Here is a 19,962-nt window from a genome sequence, read left to right on the forward strand (position 1 = left end):
TATGAAAATTTGCTATAAAGGATGATATTTACATGATGAAAAAGAAGTATTAATGTTGGGTACATTTTAGTTAATATAGATTACAATTAAGATATATATTTTTTGGGAAGTAGTGTTATTTATACTCCAAAAAGTGTTAATAACACTCCACTACATAAAAATTAATCAATTGCTAGACAACTTTACCCTTCTAAATATTTTTTATTTTATAAAATCTTGATTTATCTTACAAAATCTAAAACTTTTTTTTTACATTAACTGCTAAAAATTTTATTTAAAAAACAACTAAATATTTAATATTTTTAAAAATTTGTCATATTTTTTATTATATAAAATTAAAATATAAAATAGCAAAAAATTTATCTCGAGGTAATAACATTTTGGTAACTTCTTTGTTTTTTGCAGATGTGTAAAATTTTGATTTCATAAAACTTTAATAATCTTACGCAACAATAAAATATATATTTATATTATATTATTTACAAACATATAATAATGTTTTTTCTAAAAAAATTTAAATGTGTTATAAATTTTCTAATTTTTAATTAAATTGGAGTTTTAATATGTTTAAATGTATGCGATGTAAGTTGTTTTTCGACTAAACAAAATATATCCATGTTTGAAACAAACTGTTTTAAAAAAAAAAGGCGAAATAACTCTTTAGAATTTATTGTTTATTGTTGTCAAAAAAATTTATTATTTATTTTTTTCAAATTTTTTTTATTATTTATTAAAAAATATAATTCCAACAATCAAAATAGGAAAATTAAATATTTAAAATAATTATAACCTAAATATTTATTTTACAATATTATATATTCGACATATTTCAATTTTTTTAAAAATAAAATCAAAATAATTAAAATAAAAAAATGTTTAGTATAACTAAGTAATCTACGAAACAAACAAAATACAAATTTAAATTTGTTCAAAAAATAAATTAAAATTTATGTGGCATACCAAAATTTATCGTGTATTTTAAATTATAATAATTAAATAATTATATTATTATATAAGATAAAAGAAATACAATTAAGTATTATGATATAGTTATTATAGTAGTTAATGTAAAAAAGTAGATAGTAAGTTTTGAAAATTAACTCAAATTAAGAAAGGATAATGTTGACAAATAACTAGATAAAATGATAAGTTGGAGATTCGTTAACAAATTATGGAGTACAAATAACACTCCGATCCTGGTAGTTTTTGTTCCTACGTTAAGAACCAATACCCAAATGGTCATATATTATTGGCTTTATTTATATTTCAACATTTAATATCCAAATATAATAACTATTATAAAATAGTGTCAAGATATTTGACCTACACATGTCAAGATTAAGGAAGTGTTTGCAAAAGATTATGTTTTTTATAAAAGTGATTAAATTTATAAATTATAAAAAAGCTAAGAAAAATCAAAAGTTGATAGTGTTTGAAAACAAATGTGAAAGTCTACAAAAGAAAGTTGTGTAGTGTTTGATAAATAAATGATTATAGTGATTTTAACATTGAACTTTTTATTAAAATCATTTTTGGAGAATCATAATCACCATATGTCTAGCTTTTGGATTTTAATTAAGTTAAACATAAATTAACATGTGACTTGGGTTTAAAAAACACACAAACGTGATTTTTAAGCCAAATTCTAACAATTATTTGTTTTAATGATTGCAAACACTCTCTAAATTTTCAATAATTAGCAAATTTGATTATAAACAATTCTCGATCGGATCATCACTCAACAAAAGTAATTTACAACTCATCGAATTATAAATTTTCTTTAATTTTGATGTAAAAAAAATTTCTCTACACCAGACATGTGTAATGTCCCAATTAATCTAAACAATTAAAGGAGTATTTGCAATCATTAAAAAAGTGATGGTTAGATTTTGGTTAAAAAAATTTATTTTTGTTCCGTCTTTATATTTCTTTTGTGATTGGGTCATTTTGCAAAAATTTTTGATGTAAGAATGAAGAGGTTGAAGGTTGACATCATCTACCGCAAAGATACAGAAAAGAAAATACCAAACCTTATTTTGTAAGTTCTTCCATCTGTTTTATTTTCACCTCGTGCAATTATTTATCTCCTTTCTCAGAAATGCATCTAAGTATTGAATAGATAGATATATGAGTCGTAATACAAATTTTTTATGTTTATTTTTTTGAGTCCTATGATCATTCTAAATTTTTTTTTGAATCTTCATTCTAAACCATTTGAGTCATATACAAATGCTAATATTTTTATATATTTGCTAAATAAATAAACTTTGTAGTTTGTATCCATGTCTAGATTAGCTTTATAAGTTTGGATATACATTTTGTTCTAAATCGGTCTATAAAAATGTTATCTTAGTCAATGTATTTAAATAATACTATGTTAAATTTAAGAGAAATCAAGATCAAAGTTACAAAATTTCAATATGCAATTATTTTTAACTAACACATTTCTTAAAATAAAAATATATATATTGTATATTTTCAACCTTCCTCATAATATAATATTAGATAATTCTTGGCTTATGAAATATTATACAAATTGATGTTAAATCTAAAAAAAATGGTAAAGCTCATGTTAAATAAATCACTTCTAATATTATATATTATTTTACTAAAATATAAATCAAGTTTATTTGTATTTTAAGTAATTATTGAAATAATCACAATTACTAATTTTAATTATATTAATCACATAACATAACCCTTAAAATCTACTTCAACAACAATACAATAATAAATTAATAACACAATATAGACATGGAGTAAATGATGTGTGTTGGCATAGAAATTGGCTTTTGAAAAAGTTTTACACTCTTAATATTGATTGAAAATTAATCAGTAGTAGACGCTTGAGTTTTCTTAATTATAGTGATGGCAAGTTCTAACAATCAATTTTTCATCAATAAATGAAAAAAATTGTATTGCTTTAATTCGGGATTTATTCGATACACACCTAAATGTAACAGCTACGGATTTCCACGTTATAAAAAAATTTACGGCGACGCACATAACCAAGTACAAAAATATTCAATTGGTAAAGAGTTTACATAAAACCAAAGTAAATTATCTAGTATAGTGTCACTCTTAGTGATAAAATTTAAGCAAGCCACAAATTATCCGTTTGAGGAACCATATGCATAAAAGCTTAGAGAGTAAAAGAACATTAATCAAAATAAAACTTTTCAAAGTTTATGTAAATTATTCATCCCATCATCTGTTAAAGGCAAAAATTTGTCGTAATTAACATTGAATGAGATTTATAAATAAGATTATAAAATCCTATGTTGAAGCCAAAAATTTAATAAAATAAAATTGCACAAATATAAGAAATCATATTAAAAATCATCGTTAGTAATAAAATATAATTGCACAAATATAATTAAATTCAATAGTATGAACGCCTGTAGTACAAAAGTAAACTAAAAAAATAATTCAAAATATACATAATTGCACAAATATAAGAAATTATATGAAACTTTATGGCAAAAATTTGAAGCATAAAGATAATGATTGTATTGTGGAGGAAACAGTATGCCGTGTGAAATTGTGCAGAAATTAGTTCTAAGATTTTAACTTGGCACACTGAAAAATATAATCTTAAATTGGGGACGCACATAACCAAGTAATGAAAAATTCAATTAGTAAAGAGTTGACATAAAAATAGGAAATGAAAGTTGTTAGAATGACATTTGGTATATAATAAAAAAAGTCTTCTTTTGCCTATTTTTTCAAGTACGTTAAGAGCACTTTTTTGGACAATGAGTAAATAAATTATAAGATTTAAGATGCTATTCTAAGTCTGAAATCTCACCCAACCAGCAGTATTTCCCAAAAAGATAGCAATAAGGACCACGGAAATAAAACAGTATATGAAAAAATTCATACTATATGCCATCATTTTAAACCGGCATGTTGGTTTGAAGACACATTATGCAGTACTCATAAACCAATAAAATAAAATTTCATCAAATTAAGTAACATAATCAGAAAAAAGAGTGATGTCTATAAATAAAAACCGGATAATCAAATATCCTAAATAATATTGAATCAGTCATATGTAAGAATTTAATAATCATAATATACCAAATAACATTTAATCAACCATCGTTCATCACTTTTCAAAATTTTTAAATTTAAATTTGATTTTTCAAAAAAAACAAATTAAATTTCACTATTGAATTGTTACATAGGATTTGTCCATATCGCCAAGCTACTGAACTGTCAAGCTATCAATATACATGTATTGCGTGTGTAATATACTATACAAATATAGATATTATATCTTCTTGTAGTGTATATGGGGTTTATTTATAATAAATTAATTTAATTAGTCATGATTATCTATAAAATAAATGAGATATAAATAATACTTTTTTCTAACCTCGAAATAAATGAGGTATATAATAATTTTTTTCTAACCATGAACCAATTAACATAAGTTTATTCTCGAATAACACAAAATATAAATATGGGTAAACACATTATATCGAATAGTTATTTTGCAAATGAAAAACATAAACAACAATTTGATGCAAAATGTCTGCTAAATACTTGTAGGTTTGGTTAATGTCGGTTAATGTTTTTAGGCTGTGTTTGGTACATTGGATTAAGCCATGATTTATAGATATAGATGTTCATTTCGTAGAGCCCACAAATAACTCGATGGGACCTAAAATAACCACCCAACTAATCACAATCCATAAGTGTTTGAAAACAAAAACAAAAACTAAAAATAAATAAGTAATGTTCGATATAAATGATACTCGTACGACACTTCTACAAAAATCACAATCACCAGCTTTTGGATTTTGAATTGGGCAGAATCTGAATTAAGAAAGCCGCAAATCTGACTTTTAACTCAAAAGCCAATAATCAATTTTTTTTCTTATAAAAATATAAGGGACACGTAGGGTCACAAACTAATGTAATTTGACAACACCTTTCTCCTAGCATGTTATCTGCTCCTAGCTGACGCTAACAAAAACAATCTAAGCTCAATGATTTAGGAGAGGAAACAAGAAAACTACTCAGGCAAATGGAACCGTAAAAGGCAAGGCATGAACGCCAACTTCAGGCAAGAGGCGAGCATGAGGTTGCCACAATGTCGAGCTGCTCGAGCAGGACATGTTATCACATTCGGATTTCAGCCTTTTCTCAGTCCGGATGCCTTGATTCTTGCCACCGAAGAGCCAATCTAGATCATCTGTGTCAAGACATGTATCCTCGAGCTGTGGCGGAAGCCACGTCTCGATTAACTTGTTATACTTTAATTCCCGTCTTTGGATAGAGGACCTAACAGCATCAGGCAAAGGTGAAATTCCAGTTATGCAAGGAGGGCCAGTATCATTCTTAGAAATTAAACAGACAAGCTCCTTTTCAGTTCCAGCAGTAAAACCCTGACCAAATTTCCTGGTCTCCTCAGTCGGGATGTAAATGGCTTCTTGCTTGCTTTTGCCGCAAATTTCATCTTTATTCTGGGCAGGAACGTCGGTCCTCCCAGATGTAGAGCAGACATGCTCATCAATCGACGAAGTAGACGAATTCTGTTTCTTTGAGGCCATCCGTATTCTGATAATATTGCCTGTGTTACGTCAATGAGGCAAACTAAGCACCATATAAAAGATAATAAATGATCACCAACAGAATATGGGAAATTAGTTAAGTGGATAAAAAAGAAGTTACCATGGCCATGCCTGCCACCAACGAGGGAGAAGTCTCTCTTCCTTTGGGTGCTATTTTCAGTGCTATCCGAGGAAGTGCTAGGAATGCGCAAACAAATAGGCTGTTCATGTTCCTCAGTGAGGCCACTTTTTTCCAAATGATCGCTATTTGCCCAAATATTCTTGTCATTTTGTCCCTTTGAGATGTCATGCTTATCAGAGCTCTGATTTGCCTTATCCTTCCTCTCTTTCCTTTTCTCATCGTTCTCTTTTCTTCTCTCTTTTCTCTCTTTTCTCCTTTCCTTCCTTTGTTCCTTGGCTTTCTTCTTTTCTTTTTGGAGCTTTGGAGCACCAAAATAGCAATTTTAGGGTTGATGACATTGCCAAGGAAACGAACAGAGACCTCAGAGCATGAATAGTGCACTCCAAACATAGATCATTCATATTTAAGCCTAGCCACTCAGATGACCATCTAAGTGGCATGGTCAATAACTCAACGCTGAGATTGCACAACACTTTTCCAAAAATGAACATCACTCAATGAACACCATTAGTATCATTTTAAAATAGTTGTATTTGCTTTAAATAAAATTAAAAAATGATTGCCAATGTAACTTATGAAACATGCATATTTACACAGTAAACAACAGAAATATATAGTTATCAATAAGCTATTTTCAGTTTTGAAAAGAAAAATTACTACTATTTATCGAACCCTTCAAATCTTAGATCACTCGTGATAATACAAAGACCAAATAAGTATGAACAATTCGGAGAAAAACTATCAATTATAGCACAACTCACAGAATCTCACACCAAATAACACATGTTGAACAAAGCACAAGCTCTGCTGCACTAAGGAAAACTCTCAAGGCACTCTCCAAAGACAATATCCTTCTGCAAGTTGTGGACATTCTTCGGTGCTACCATAATGTTCAAGAAGCCTTGTGCATCAAATGGATTTTCTTGACAAAAGCCATATACGAAAAGATTGATATTGCACCACTTAACATAGCAACATGGCAATACAGACACACAAAAGCTCAGCTCTTGCGGCACCTAGGGTGGCCAGGTGCAGCCCTTCAATGAGGGGCACACCTTGACAATTAAGCATGTATCTTGGGAGTTAACTATCCTCCACCTCGTATCTTAGGAGTTAGTCTACCCTCCACCACAATAATTCTCACCACATCCAACATCATTATACCATATGGGTCTCTCATATTTGAATCACATCGTTTTAATGGTGTAGAATAGAAAAACTCATATATTGGCACACTTATTTCAAGGTTCAAGGTACATTTAAGTATGTGCCTGGTAAAACGATTATGAATTTTAAGTGAAATCAAAAGTTAAGGCTTTTACATTTATTTGAAATCTAATGAACATATGTTTTGCACAGTTCAATGGTCGAGCATAGGTTACCCCGGCCCCCGGACTCGCCTTAGTGCTCTCCTAGAACCTGAAAACCACTAGAATAGTTCTCTCCAAGATATCTCATCATCTTGCTTACTACAAATCACAATAAGAAACGATGCCAAGATAGGCCAACTCCACCTCCAAAAGCTCATAAAATAGCTTAATGGAGTCAGTTATTAACAACAAGAATCTCAAAACAAATCCATCGCCAAACCCATTCCATAACGTCAATTCTTGATTCGAAACTCTCCTCGTAATGTTCTGTTAAAGTAAGATACATAATGTTCTCAAAAAACCACAACACGGATGTCGGAATCATAGTCATGCATAAAATTAGTTACTGGCTTCAAGTTTGATTTTTTACATGAACACTTGTAGTTAGCAAAAACCCCAATATCAATCAGTACACGCTCGACGCCAGTATCTTTTTCTTTGAAATATACACATTGACCACAGCATCCCATACATAAAGAACAACACAGAGAGACCCGTCAACATTAACATCGATCATGCTCATGCATAATTCAATCAGGACTCTCCATTCAACAAACCTTAATCGATTCGATCAAGGCATCTTCGCTGGATCTTCTCAGTGTATACCCAGGTGGCGGGTAGGGGAAGCACCGAGACATACCTACGAGATCGAATCGAAGATTTGAAGAGAATACAGAAATCCTACTGTTTAATGGCTGAACAACGGATCGGTCTTAGATCCAGGAAAGATATTCCCGAATTAATTGTGCGAATGAGAATCGGAAAACACGAAATCTGCCGACAGACGAAGAATCTACCCCGGAGGACGATCGAAAAGAGAGATTGAGTGTAGGGTTAGGGTTATAAATAGGCGTGGATAGAACGCGATTTTCGGGTTTTTACTTGGGCCCGTTGGGCTTGTGAGTGTTCTATGGGTTAGTTTGACGGGTTAGGCCCATAAGCAGTCAAGATCCTCTACGAGTCTACGACACAATATGCTACGTTATTGGTTCTCTGCTATACCAATTAAACTTAAATACTTGTCAATTTTGTGCTAATTAGAAATTATTTGACATGCATTTAAATCTTGCTATTTTTATGAGATTCTAAAATATTTGTTTCTATGTTTCAACAAAATCCGTTCATTATTTTCTTTAAATATCTATTTAGTATATTTTTGGAATCAAAACAGTTATTAATTTAATAATATGAAAATGGCCCATGAAGGTTTAAACTTTAAATTTTTTTTAATTTTTTAAAAATGTATTTATCAAAATAATTTTTTTTATCGAAATTGTTTTCTAAGAATATTCAAAAAGTTTATGTTGATGTTAAATTAAAATTTTATTTTATTTTTAAAATATATTTATTCAACATATTTTTCTCATCAATTTTTTTTAAAAAAAATGATTCAAAAATTTTGTTCGAATGTGATAAAATTATATATATTTATATTCAAATTTTAACTCTATTATATTGGAATCAAAATAATAATGAAAATACAAAAACAAAACAAAAAAAAAAATTGAAAAGATTATATTTCAAAATTATTGTCAAACAAATGTTATTTAGTTAAATAATTCCCGTCGGCGTTGGGTCAAAACTCTATTATGAGAGTGGATGCTACACTAAATTCAAAGTGAAGGTGAAAAACTTATTTGATCAAAACTCTTATCTAAATCACGGTCTCCATTAAAAATAATTTAACTCTGATTCATTTAGATTAGTGAATGACATAATATACCAGCTCGTTGCATCAAATTCGTATTTTGGGAATGAATGCTACACTCGATCCAAGGTTAAAATTTACTTGAACAAAATTTAGGCAACAAGCTCTCATATTTTGAGAAACGTGTTGATTTATATTTTCTTCGTCTCGATTATATAATTCACGTTTTTTTTTGTTTCAAATATATAGGCATATACTATATTTAGTAAGCTTTTCCTCTTTTACTATTATACCCTTTTTAAATTTGAGCTTTTTGCTATTAACTAGTTTTTAAAAATATGTAAACCGGTTATTAAGAGTATTTCTAATATCTTGGAAAATGTATAGAAAAATAGACATTCATCTTCCGAAACACAAATCAAATCCGAACGATAATTCAAATAGTATTCCACCGCGTGAAATACTCCATCATCATTAGTTCCAAAACCAATTGAATTAGATCCAAAATCAATTGAATTATTTTTTCGTATTTTTAAAAATTTCAAATGCGTCAAATTTGATATTCCTCATAAAATTAAAATCCCATAATCTTTTAGTAATTAAAGTTCACGGTTTTTTTTTTGGTGGTCTGTAACTCAAAATATGAACTACGAAAAATTACCTTAAGATAATAAAAAAAAATGATATGGTAGAAAAACAATTTCATAAAATTTGAATTTCTACTTACCACTTGCCAGTGTTAATGAAAGGAATCATTTTGTTTCAAAAAAAAAAAAAAAAAAAAATCCTTTTTTTTCTCTTTTTTTATAAAATAATAAATAAATAAATTGGTGAAAAAACGTTAATTATTAGGTTTCGGTGGCAACCATTTGGGAAACTGAGAGCTCGTTCTGGATTTCAAGCTTGTATATTCTACAATTACGATTCAGATGTAAACTTGGCGAAGGATTTGGAACTTGAAAATGGACCCAGTTGCCACAGTGGTTGATAAGCTGAAGGAATTCACGAAATCTACGCAATGTTTTGCTCTCAGTCTCCTCTGTAGGCGAAAGGATTCTGACCACCGAAGTCCGGTAATCCTTTTTTTTTTTTCCCCTTCTTCTTCTGCATATTTTGCAGTTTATATTTTGATTTCTTGTTCAGATGATGGTTTATGTTATCTAATTTCTGAAATTTTATTTGTTTATTGTGTGTGATACGGTGTGCTTAAAGATTTTTCGGGAGTTCATATTTTTCTCTGGTTATCGTGTTTTGATTAGAAACTGGTATTTAAGTCGTTGCTCCTGGATGTAAATTTGAATTGAGTTTGAGTGCGGAAGGATCGAATCAGTTTTTGGTGTGTCATAATAGGTATTACTTGACTGCGACACATTTTTCACTTTAGTGATGATTCAGCAACTGCAATAATGGAGCTTAAATGCAGACGTCCATATCATGTAATCCTAGAAAAGAGTTTCATGTAAAAAAAAAATGTCTCTCAAGTGCACTGGCAAACGTAGCATTCAGGTTCTGCACTTCTTGTTTCAATACATATGGAATCAAGCTATACGATGGGGCCTTACAGCCGTTCTAATGATGTGTTTACAGATTGAAATCCTGAAGCGGTTACAACGAGAAGCTTTTTCGGATATCATGAAGCTCAGGGACAGGCAAGACAAGGTGGAACGGATCCTAACTTTCAATAAATCTTCCAAGGGAAATCCGTTTCAGGAAGCGAGTACACATGTGAGAGGAAAGGTGGATGTGTTGGGCGGATTCTTCATTATGGATGGAGTTGATGACGAACATAAATGTGATATATTACAAAGATCGGGCATTAGGACGGGTATTGATGCAAGATTTACATTTGAAACTGCTGTTCGGGAGAAAGATATATTTCTGGCTGAGTTTACGGCGAGTGAAAAAGGGCAAGGTGATTCTTTTGGTGGGCCACTTTCACTTACTAAAGTTTTCTATGGAGCACATTTTAGGGATTGGTTCTCTGCAGTTGCAATTCCAATGGGTGCACAATGTAGAGACGTTGAAGTTGCAACAGATTCTCATCGGGTAATGTTTTATAACTCGGCATCCTTTAACACTTGCCACATATCACTCATTTTCATGTTATGCATAATCTAATGAATTAGGTGATCTCCGAGTGAAATTTTTGAAGTTATTTTTCTTTATGCAGGAAAGGGCCCTTACTGATTATTCTGAATTTGGTCCTCCTCTTCTGAATCAACATAGTGACAGTGCCATTGGCATAACGGTGAGAAAGTCAAATGTTGTCGCCTCATTGGCTCAGTTTGTTTCTGGTCTACGAACACAACTTCATCCTGCTGGAATTACACTTTCCTTGAGCACTTTTGGTCAAGTTGCTTGGCAACTCTCTAGAAGCACAAAGCTCTCCCTTCTGGGCAGGCACCAAGTGTCTAGGTCATCGAGTCAAAGGACTAATCTCGGTGCATTGGCTTTCCCAATCAGCGCATTCAAACGGAATAGAATTTCAGACATATCCACGGTGGAAGATAGTCCTACAAGTCAGGAAGGACGCATCTCGGATGGATCTATTGCTTTGATGGTTAACTCAGAACTTGATGAGAACACGAGAATTGGAGGCTGGATCGAGACCAAAAACTCAGACCCCGGATATTTCCAATGGGCAGTGACAATGTGTGATAACCCTGAAGATGAATTCGGGTGGGGCTTGACTTTGGGAGGGTCGCTACAAGGCCGGAGAAGTTGGGATCATTTCCAGGTTGAAACATATTTGAACTTGAACTTTGGTAAAAGATTTAAAGTACAGCCAGCTCTGATGTATGTGATGGATGAATCTACTCAATTTTCAGCCTTAATGTTCCGATCAAGTTGGTCCCTGTGACCGATATCCAGTTTATCCTCTCTATTTTTGATTCTTGACATCTCCATTCTCATCATTTGCTGATTTTGGTGATGTATTTTATTTCCTATACAGATTGGATGTTCAGGGCATATGGCGGACACCTATGTGGGGGGCCATTCCGTACGACTGTCCTTTACAACTTATTGTTTGAAAATGTTTTTAAAAATTAATATTTATTTTTTAAAAATAAAATCATCATTATTCTATTATAATCTTATCTTATTTTGTAAAAATCTGTTTCATTTTTTGACAGGTGTAAAAATATGTTTACACATCAACAAGATCATCGCCACTTTTTGCATCGTTTTTAAATAAATATAAATAATAATAAAAAAACTACTTTTAGCATCTCAAAATAATTTTGTTATTGCCTTTCCAAAAAAAATAAATTTGCTATTCGATTATATTTTGTTATTCACATATATTATTTAACAGTGAATATAGCTATTTAAATAACATTTCGACAAGTTCAAAAACAAAAAGAGAGAAATTGTTGGGTCATCAGTGTAATAATTGTTCTTGCTAGGTTGAGCGATTGAACCATGACGTTTGGATAGGGGTGTCTATGGTTTGGTTACTAGCTCGAACCGAGCCGAAATCAAAAATTCGATTTTCAGTTTTCGGATTTTCGGTTTTCGTTTTGTTTGGTTTTTTTCGCTTGGTTCACCGTACCCAACCGAAAATCGGTTTTTGACTTTTTAATTGTTTTTTTAAAATTTTAATTCATTTTTTATTTTTTATAAATAAATAAATATAAATTAAATAAATAAATAAAATAAATATAAATTCGGTTAAACCGAAAACCGAACCGAAAAAACTGAAAATATTTCGGTTTCTAACTGAACCGAACCGTGAAATTCGGTTCGATTTTCGATTCGGATTTTCGGTGAAATTCGGTTCAGTTCGAATGAACACTCCTGCGTTTGGCTGCTGTGCGGTTTAAAAAGATTTGACTTGACTATTATCAAAAACTATAGTAAATCAGCAAGTGTTTGGTCTTATAATTGGTATGAAAGTCAAGGTCATGAGTTCGATTTTCATTTATTGAAGTAGTTCAATTATTGGGAGAGAGATTGTTGGGTACAATAATTGTCACTGCTAGGTTGAGCGATTGAACTATGACGCTTGGACTCTTGTGCGGTTTAAAAAGATTTGAGTTGTATCGTGCGATCGAACCATGACGTTTGGGCTGCTGTGCGGTTTAAAAATATTTGAGTTGCATCATTACCACCAGTTATAACTTTTGGTATAGCGGAGGATGCTCGATCCTATAAAAATATTTAATAAGAGTTTTTTTGTTTGATAGTCTCACATATTTTTATTCTTGAGACATATCAATTTTACTTATCTACGATAACAATTAATAATTTTTATATAAAAAGTAATATTTTTATGAGTAACTTAAATAAGAGACAAGTCTAATATAATTAGTCAATTAGACTGTTTTATAAAAGTTTTTTGTGTTAGACAATAGAGGCACGCTCAAAAAAGAGTTTAATTCACACTTGTTAAATTATGCTAACAATAAAAAAAATCAGCCCTTTTCGCCATAACTCATGAGATCGTTGAATTGGTAAAATGAGTGAATTTTTTTAAAAAAATTGAATAGGCGTCATGGTATGTAGCATACTAGATCTTCGCATCAGGAGATACTCGCATACCATAACAATAAATGGATAAAGGTAACTGAATCCAAATACATGGGATCTATCCACACAATAACTCGAGGCTGAGCAACCCCTCTACTGGTAATATCAAAGTATAGGTTCAACATAATATACATGTAGCAGTAATAACCGTGACATAATGAATGTACATAAATTCATGTCATATAAAATCATGCAAACATAGAACACGTATACTCAACTAAGATAGATAGTATGTTTGTACCTCTATTTAGCAATTCAAGCAACCTAACAACACTGACTCTCTAGTCCTAGCTATAAGCACATAATCATCATATCACTTATTGTTTACTAAAAATCTTAACTAGACTATTAGCTACTCACAAAAGCTAATCAGAATCTAGACGTATACCTGCGTCCGTCGTTAGCACTTTGATAACGATTGCCCTAAACGCAAGGCACAACTTTGATACGATCCCAGTAGTGGTTTGTCACAACCTGGCCCTCGATATGACGCCTAGGAACCTCAAAACCAACTAGAAACAAGAGAGGAAACTTGTGAATTGGCAAGAAGAACCCTATTTATAGACAACGATCTTAAGTTCGGAACTTCCGAACTCACCCTCTGCATCCGAAATACAACGCTGCTTCCGAACTTGTTCGGTGCTTCCGAACTACTCTTCGGAGCTTCCAAACTGTCCACTAACTTGAAGCCCTTGGTACCATTTCCGATCATTCCGAATACAATTTTAAACTCTTTTAATCCAATTAGAAATCTCTTAATCATATTTTACAAATTAAACACGTTTAGGCGGTTGATTAACTTAATTTAAAATTCGGACTACTACAGGAAATCTCCAACCCAATCGAAACTGAGTTGCAGGTCGGGTGGGTCGACTAAAAAAATATAAAGAATTATTATAATTAATTTAAAATTTTATTTCATTTCATAAATATTTATAAAAAATATCAATAAATATCTAATTATTAATTTCACACATGTACCATTTAAACAGAGTATTAATAAAAAAAATTATAACTTTCGTTAAAAAATATACATATCAACATAAATCCATAACATAAATTTCTTTTTTTTCCTACCAAAGCCGTAGGTCAACCCAAATCCGTCTAGACCCACGACCCGCACGGATTCGTCCGCCTTTAAATGAGTTGAAATTTTTTCAACTCAATTCACTTAAATCGTGTAGAAACGTGTGGTGAAATTTGACGACTCAATGAATCCAACTCAAATTGACGGCTCTTGTTGTTAAAAGTTTTTTGGTTTTCTCAATTTACATACTAGTGTTTTACGGTGGCAGATTCACATGCCTTCTTATTTTTAAGTCTTCATGTCTACTCGGGTTTTAGGATTTGGTTTGGGCTCTCTACGCCATATCCTTGCTATTTTTTCATCCGGTTCTTTTGGTTGGCGGTCGCGCTTGGTCTGCTTGTTGTTGGCGTTTGCGACTCCTTTTTCCATGCGACCTCTTTTGGTCAGTGACTATGCATCTGATTGTGACTCTCTTGCCTAGCTTGAGTCGTGGATTTTGCTGTCCTTTTGCTGCTCATGATGGCTTCTGCTTATGATTTCTTAGTTGTCACTGATATTTTGTTTGTATTCACTAGTGCCTAGGGTTGTCTTGATTGTATTTTTTCTGATAACATACTTGTTTGGATGTGACTATTTTCATTGTATAGCCTGTTAAGGAGGTATTGGTCTAGTCCACTCCTCCATTAGGATTTCCTTGTATTGATTATGTATGTTTATATACAGGTAGGGGTCTGCCTAACCCTCCGCTTCCGACGGTGTTTGTTTTTTTTAAAAAAAATACTAGTGTTTTATGTTTAACCATATGGAATCGAAGAACCATCATAATTAACTTAAACTAGTTATTGACACACACGCGTTATGTGTGTATAGTAAATGAATAAATCGACATTAATCTATTTATTCAATACGTGTAAAGATGAGAAGACATAGTATTGTAACGGTTTTTTTTTTTCCTTTCAAAAATTTTTAAATACTGAAGTTTTCCAAACAGTGCACAATGAATTATCAATTCAAAAAATTTGCAAAAGAAAAGACCAAATTGAGAAACAAATTTTGGTGTATCAAAGTTTTTCTAATACCTGGATTATATTGTTAAAAAAAAAAAAAAAAAAAAAGTCAGCCTTTTTTAGTAAATTTCTCCGTTCTCATAACCCCGTAGGGTAGCATCTTCGACATCAAATTCTCTGAACACACACACTCGCACTCATGGTATTCGGAAGGACTTCACACGAAACCTGGATTCGGATATAGTTTCGTATATTTCGATAAATCTCCAGCAAAAGGATTCATTTTTCAATTTGGGTTTTTTGTAATTCGGGTTAATGCCCAAGTAATGGCGATGGATCACTCGCATAGTTCATTCACTGCCGCCGCCACCGCCGACGACGTTGGAGTCAACAGCCCTGAATCCCGGCGTCCGGCTGCGTGGTCTTCCGTTGTTAGGGGCAATTCGGAACAGGTGTCCTCTCCCACAGCTACCGCCGTATCCGCAGCTCCTGGGTTTTCTTCAGCCCCGCCGGCGCAGCCTTTGGGTTCGGGTAATTCTTTGGTTGAGAGCTCGGGTCACGAAGCCCAGCCCGAGATTTCTGATGCTAACATTGAAGGCCATGCGGGTGGACCTAGGAGACCTGCTTGGAACATGCCCTCAAACGGCGTCGTTGATGTGGGTTCAGTTATGGGTGGGGATATCTCTTGGCCTGCTCTTTCGGAATCCACCCGGCCTGGTCCGAGATCTTCGATCGATTCCGTTAGACCAGGTTCTGATTTACCAGCCTCTTCTTCTCAGGTGAAGATATATATACATAGAACATACATATTTTGCCATTGCCCTTGAGAATTTTGGGTTTGATGTAAACAATCCCATTTTGTTTCTTTTGGGTGCCTCAGCCTTATATATGTTTCTATCAGTGTTCAGTTCTTGGTGAAAGATTGTTTTTTGTTGCAATTTTGAGTTTTTTTAGCGTATGAGAATGTGTGTGTGGATACCTTATATGCATTCTCTTATTTTTCATTGGATTGCTAATTGTATCATGTGTGGTATGTGTGTCAATCCTATCTGACTTGGGAAAATGCAAAGTTTAATAATTTCCCTCACATATTTGTGCAAACTTATTTTTTTAGCTCACATTTGTTCGTATGGCTCAATTGAAAAGCGTCCACTCCGATAAGTGGATGAGCTAAACCGTGGTCAAGATCTTTTAATCACATAAGCATTGCTGATGTTAAATGAAAAAATAGGCATTTCGGGTAATGCTGTCAGCGTCCTTATTGCCTTGGGAATGAAATCTACAGTAGGCCGTTAAAGGTGAAAAACCCGCATTTTGTAATATAATTTGGATCCTTTAACGCGCATATAGTAATTTTTTGTGTGGATCTAACTCTTACATAATATAGAATTTGATTTTTCTCATATTTGTGTATGAAGTATTTTTTAACTTTCAAGTTTTGTAGGTACGGTGTAGATCAGGCATGTATTACTTGTATAGTTGTGTATGCTTGATAAAACTTTATTCTATCTAGTGAAATGTTGAATTTGTTTTTTCGTATTGAAAATTTCATTGATGAACGCCATCAATTTTAATTGTTTGAATGATCTTGCAGGCTCCTATATTATCAACACCTCCTCGTAGACAAGCTAATGCTAATTCTGCTGCAAATAGTACAACTCCTACTAGGCCAAGATCTAGGAATCGTGGAGGAGGAGGTGGTAGTGGAGGAAGTCCCTCAGTGAGTGGACCATCTCAAAATAATTTTGGCAGGCCATCTACCCCACCGCCGTCGCCGCCACCACCACCCTTTCCAATTTTTGGATTGCCCTATGAGCTGATTCCTCCCATACTGAATACTCCTGTGAGAGGTACGAGACCAGTTGGAGGAGTTGAAGGTTCTAATTCACATGTGGGAAATGGTCATTCTTCACCGAGAAATACTTCAAGAAGGGGTAATTATGGCTCCCGCCCTCGTGGAGATGGCCCATACCATAGTAATCATGGAGGCTGGCGAGATCAAGATCGTAGAGATGTTCGTCTTTCCCCTCATTATGGGCCCCCTCCTCCACTCGGATATATGCCATCTCCAATTCCGTCTGGTGCTCCCCCATTTATGGTGCCACCAGCCGTGAGATTAATCCCTGGTCAGATAGGTTTTGGTAAGATACTGAACAGTATTATGCTAAAATTGGACTATTTGGACTTAGTAACAATTGTTTTGGATCTTTCAGATATGGCATCTCCTTTTATTTATGTTCCAACAGTGCATCCGGAGACCTTTGGGGTTATGCCCATGGTTCCTCCGTCACCACCATCTCTGCCTTATCCTGCTTCAAACGTGAATCCATTATCTAATTTGATTGTTAGTCAAATAGATTATTATTTCAGGTATTTTCTTTGGAACAGCACTTCTCAAAAACTGATTTGCGATGGCACTTCATCTCCTTTGCTATTTGCATGCCCATCCATATTTGTTTTACTGAATGAGGTATTATGATGTGACAGTGATGTTAATTTGATGACTGATAATTTTCTGAAGTCAAACATGGATGATCACGGCTGGGTGCCCATTACTTTAATAGCCTCCTTTCCCCGAGTAAGTTGCACTTGCAACTGGTCCTGTGTTTGTAATTTACCTCGATGTTTATGATTTCTCGTTTCCTTGTCGTAAAACTCACAGTTAACTATATTTTAATGATCTTTTACTGATAATTTCAAAAAAAAAAAAAAAGGATCTTTTACTGATCTAACTCAATGATGGACTTTGATTCTTCTTAAGCGGAAATATTGCATGCAACTGGTAATGTCATTTAACTTGGTGACAGAGACAAACCGACAATGGAGGAATACTCGATACTTCTTTTGTTAGGCAATGTCATGCTAGTTTTGTACCAGTTGATGCTCGATTCTTGGGCTTCATGAGGATTACTTGTAAATGTCCAAAATCCTTGGGCAATGTCATGCTAATCATAAAGCTGCATGTTTATTGAAATTGATATTTATAATGCTTTTTTGTATTTTTGTTTTTATCTTAATCTTTTTCTCTTTTTCCTTTGCTCCACTCTTGTTTCGGTAAATCCACAGTAGAAATAAAAATCTCTCAGCAGGACTTGAAAAAAAGGAGTATTTTCCACTCTTCGACGCCTGTGAGAATTTTGAGCAATGGTTTGGCAACTGACCAAGTGATTAGCAGATATTGAACTAGTTGTTTTACTTTTAGGAATCTCATATTTGCAGTAATCGTATCCACCTCAAAGATCAAGCTTTGTCTTGTGATTTGCTTTTCAGGTACATCTTTTGACACAGGATATCCCACTGATTTTGGAATCCTTGAGATGCTCAACAGTCGTGGAAGTACAGGTTAGTTTCTTCCTTTTCCTTTTTTTGGTGTGGTATTCCGTTTCTACTTATGTCAACTGTATCTTTCAATCCACGTCTCTTGATTACATGACTTACAGTATAGTCCAGTAAAATTGTGGCTGAACTCGTGTTATGAATTTAACGTATATCTTTTCTTTTCTTTTGGTGGAGAATAACCACTCAAGTTGCTACTTGCTATCTCGTAGATCGTCTTTTGGTACTTGTATTTTGTTATGAGGTGATTGCACATATCCATGGCAGCTTATTTTCGTCATTTTGTCGCTCCTTACTTTACAGGGAGACAAGGTGAGGCGGCATCATGAATGGGAGAAATGGTTAAACGCTTCTGTAGCTACGCCCGAAAATGCCTTGGCTACATCATTGCAGGAAACATCACTTGATGATACCACAAGGGGTGAAAATGGCAATATTGTCACGCGGGTAGAGATGGCTTCTGGTCAGGTTCTAGGAGAAGCCTTGACTGGATCGTCAAGGTTGGCTAATGGTGATGATAACGTTGAAGAAGTCCATTCAATCAGTGTATGAAACACTTATCCTCCGTGAAGGAAGTTCTGTGGATTCACTCAAGGCTGGTACAGACAGATTCCTCAGATGCATGTATTTACAAGTAATGACATATTTGCACGTATGAAAATTTTCTTTTTTCGTTTCAGGAATGAATGAGTGGAGAGGACGACGAGACGAAAACTGAGAAGAAAACCAGAGCGAACTTGGCTTTTGTGTTGGTACATGGATGAACGCTGTTTTTTTTATCGTTCGGACGTTGATTTTTTAAATCGTCGGGGAAAAATGTTTTGCTTGCAGTTTACTCAGTATGCAAGGCATTATGAGATCGGAAAATTATGTTGTTTGGGCAACCAAAATGAGAGTAATCTTACCTTGAATTTTATCAATTTTTTTTTATTTGGTTAGGCTTTTTGATATGGGTACCATTTATATCTTGGCCTCTATGCCGCACCCGAAAATTGAACTTGGTTTTGTTCCGAAATCGAATTAAACCGTAAAATCAAATTGTATGGTTTGGATCAATTTTTAGTTAATTACTAGTATTCTCGTGCATGCGTTGCGTGCTTATGTAGTTCGATTTTTTTACGAAAAACCAAAAATAAAAGTATAGAATAATTTTAAAAAGTGTTTTTTTATATAAATAAATTAATTTTATAAAAGTGGTTTTTTCGTAAATTAGTAGTTATCATTGGACAAAAATAAAATATCATTTTGATAATTAAATATACATTAAAAGGTAAAAATAAAAAGGTTGGTCATACCAACATATCAACTCACACATTGCAGTAAACTAGGCTTTCTAATTCTTTA

General features: G+C 33.1%; 3 protein-coding genes across 3 annotated transcripts; 2 read left to right on the plus strand and 1 right to left on the minus strand.

The window, feature by feature from the left end:
* Positions 1 to 4,741: 4,741 nt before the first annotated feature.
* On the minus strand, positions 4,742 to 7,880 carry LOC140882975 (uncharacterized). Its single transcript, XM_073289252.1, has 3 exons — positions 7,628 to 7,880; positions 5,680 to 5,998; positions 4,742 to 5,578 (listed from the first exon to the last, which is right to left on the minus strand). Exons 1-3 carry the CDS (start codon positions 7,706 to 7,708, stop codon positions 5,025 to 5,027), a joined length of 954 nt encoding a protein of 317 aa, XP_073145353.1. The 5' UTR covers positions 7,709 to 7,880; the 3' UTR covers positions 4,742 to 5,024.
* Positions 7,881 to 9,555: 1,675 nt separating this feature from the next.
* LOC140875545 (uncharacterized) lies at positions 9,556 to 11,781 on the plus strand. The gene is made up of 3 exons (XM_073279257.1): positions 9,556 to 9,791; positions 10,306 to 10,764; positions 10,889 to 11,781. The coding sequence occupies exons 1-3, from the start codon at positions 9,681 to 9,683 to the stop codon at positions 11,576 to 11,578; spliced, it is 1,260 nt and encodes a 419-aa protein (XP_073135358.1). The 5' UTR covers positions 9,556 to 9,680; the 3' UTR covers positions 11,579 to 11,781.
* A 3,645-nt stretch (positions 11,782 to 15,426) lies between these two features.
* On the plus strand, positions 15,427 to 19,592 carry LOC140890320 (la-related protein 1C-like). The gene is made up of 7 exons (XM_073298083.1): positions 15,427 to 16,061; positions 16,877 to 17,423; positions 17,496 to 17,652; positions 17,770 to 17,860; positions 18,553 to 18,624; positions 18,922 to 19,217; positions 19,299 to 19,592. Exons 1-6 carry the CDS (start codon positions 15,609 to 15,611, stop codon positions 19,168 to 19,170), a joined length of 1,569 nt encoding a protein of 522 aa, XP_073154184.1. The 5' UTR covers positions 15,427 to 15,608; the 3' UTR covers positions 19,171 to 19,217; positions 19,299 to 19,592.
* Positions 19,593 to 19,962: the final 370 nt, after the last annotated feature.

Source organism: Henckelia pumila, chromosome 1, assembly GCF_033568475.1.
Source record: "Henckelia pumila isolate YLH828 chromosome 1, ASM3356847v2, whole genome shotgun sequence".
Lineage (NCBI taxonomy): Eukaryota > Viridiplantae > Streptophyta > Magnoliopsida > Lamiales > Gesneriaceae > Henckelia > Henckelia pumila.

Excerpts from the sequence above, each read along its gene's own strand:
- LOC140882975 (XM_073289252.1), bottom strand. The coding sequence starts at position 7,708 with ATGTCTCGGTGCTTCCCCTACCCGCCACCTGGGTATACACTGAGAAGA. Across the intron at positions 5,999-7,627 it reads CCTTGATCGAATCGATTAAG|CTCCAAAAAGAAAAGAAGAA; the intron begins GTTTGTTGAATG and ends GGTGCTCCAAAG. Across the intron at positions 5,579-5,679 it reads TGGTGGCAGGCATGGCCATG|GCAATATTATCAGAATACGG; the intron begins GTAACTTCTTTT and ends GACGTAACACAG.
- LOC140890320 (XM_073298083.1), top strand. The coding sequence starts at position 15,609 with ATGGCGATGGATCACTCGCATAGTTCATTCACTGCCGCCGCCACCGCC. Across the intron at positions 16,062-16,876 it reads TACCAGCCTCTTCTTCTCAG|GCTCCTATATTATCAACACC; the intron begins GTGAAGATATAT and ends ATGATCTTGCAG. Across the intron at positions 17,424-17,495 it reads CCCTGGTCAGATAGGTTTTG|ATATGGCATCTCCTTTTATT; the intron begins GTAAGATACTGA and ends TGGATCTTTCAG.
- LOC140875545 (XM_073279257.1), top strand. The coding sequence starts at position 9,681 with ATGGACCCAGTTGCCACAGTGGTTGATAAGCTGAAGGAATTCACGAAA. Across the intron at positions 9,792-10,305 it reads ATTCTGACCACCGAAGTCCG|ATTGAAATCCTGAAGCGGTT; the intron begins GTAATCCTTTTT and ends ATGTGTTTACAG. Across the intron at positions 10,765-10,888 it reads TTGCAACAGATTCTCATCGG|GAAAGGGCCCTTACTGATTA; the intron begins GTAATGTTTTAT and ends TTCTTTATGCAG.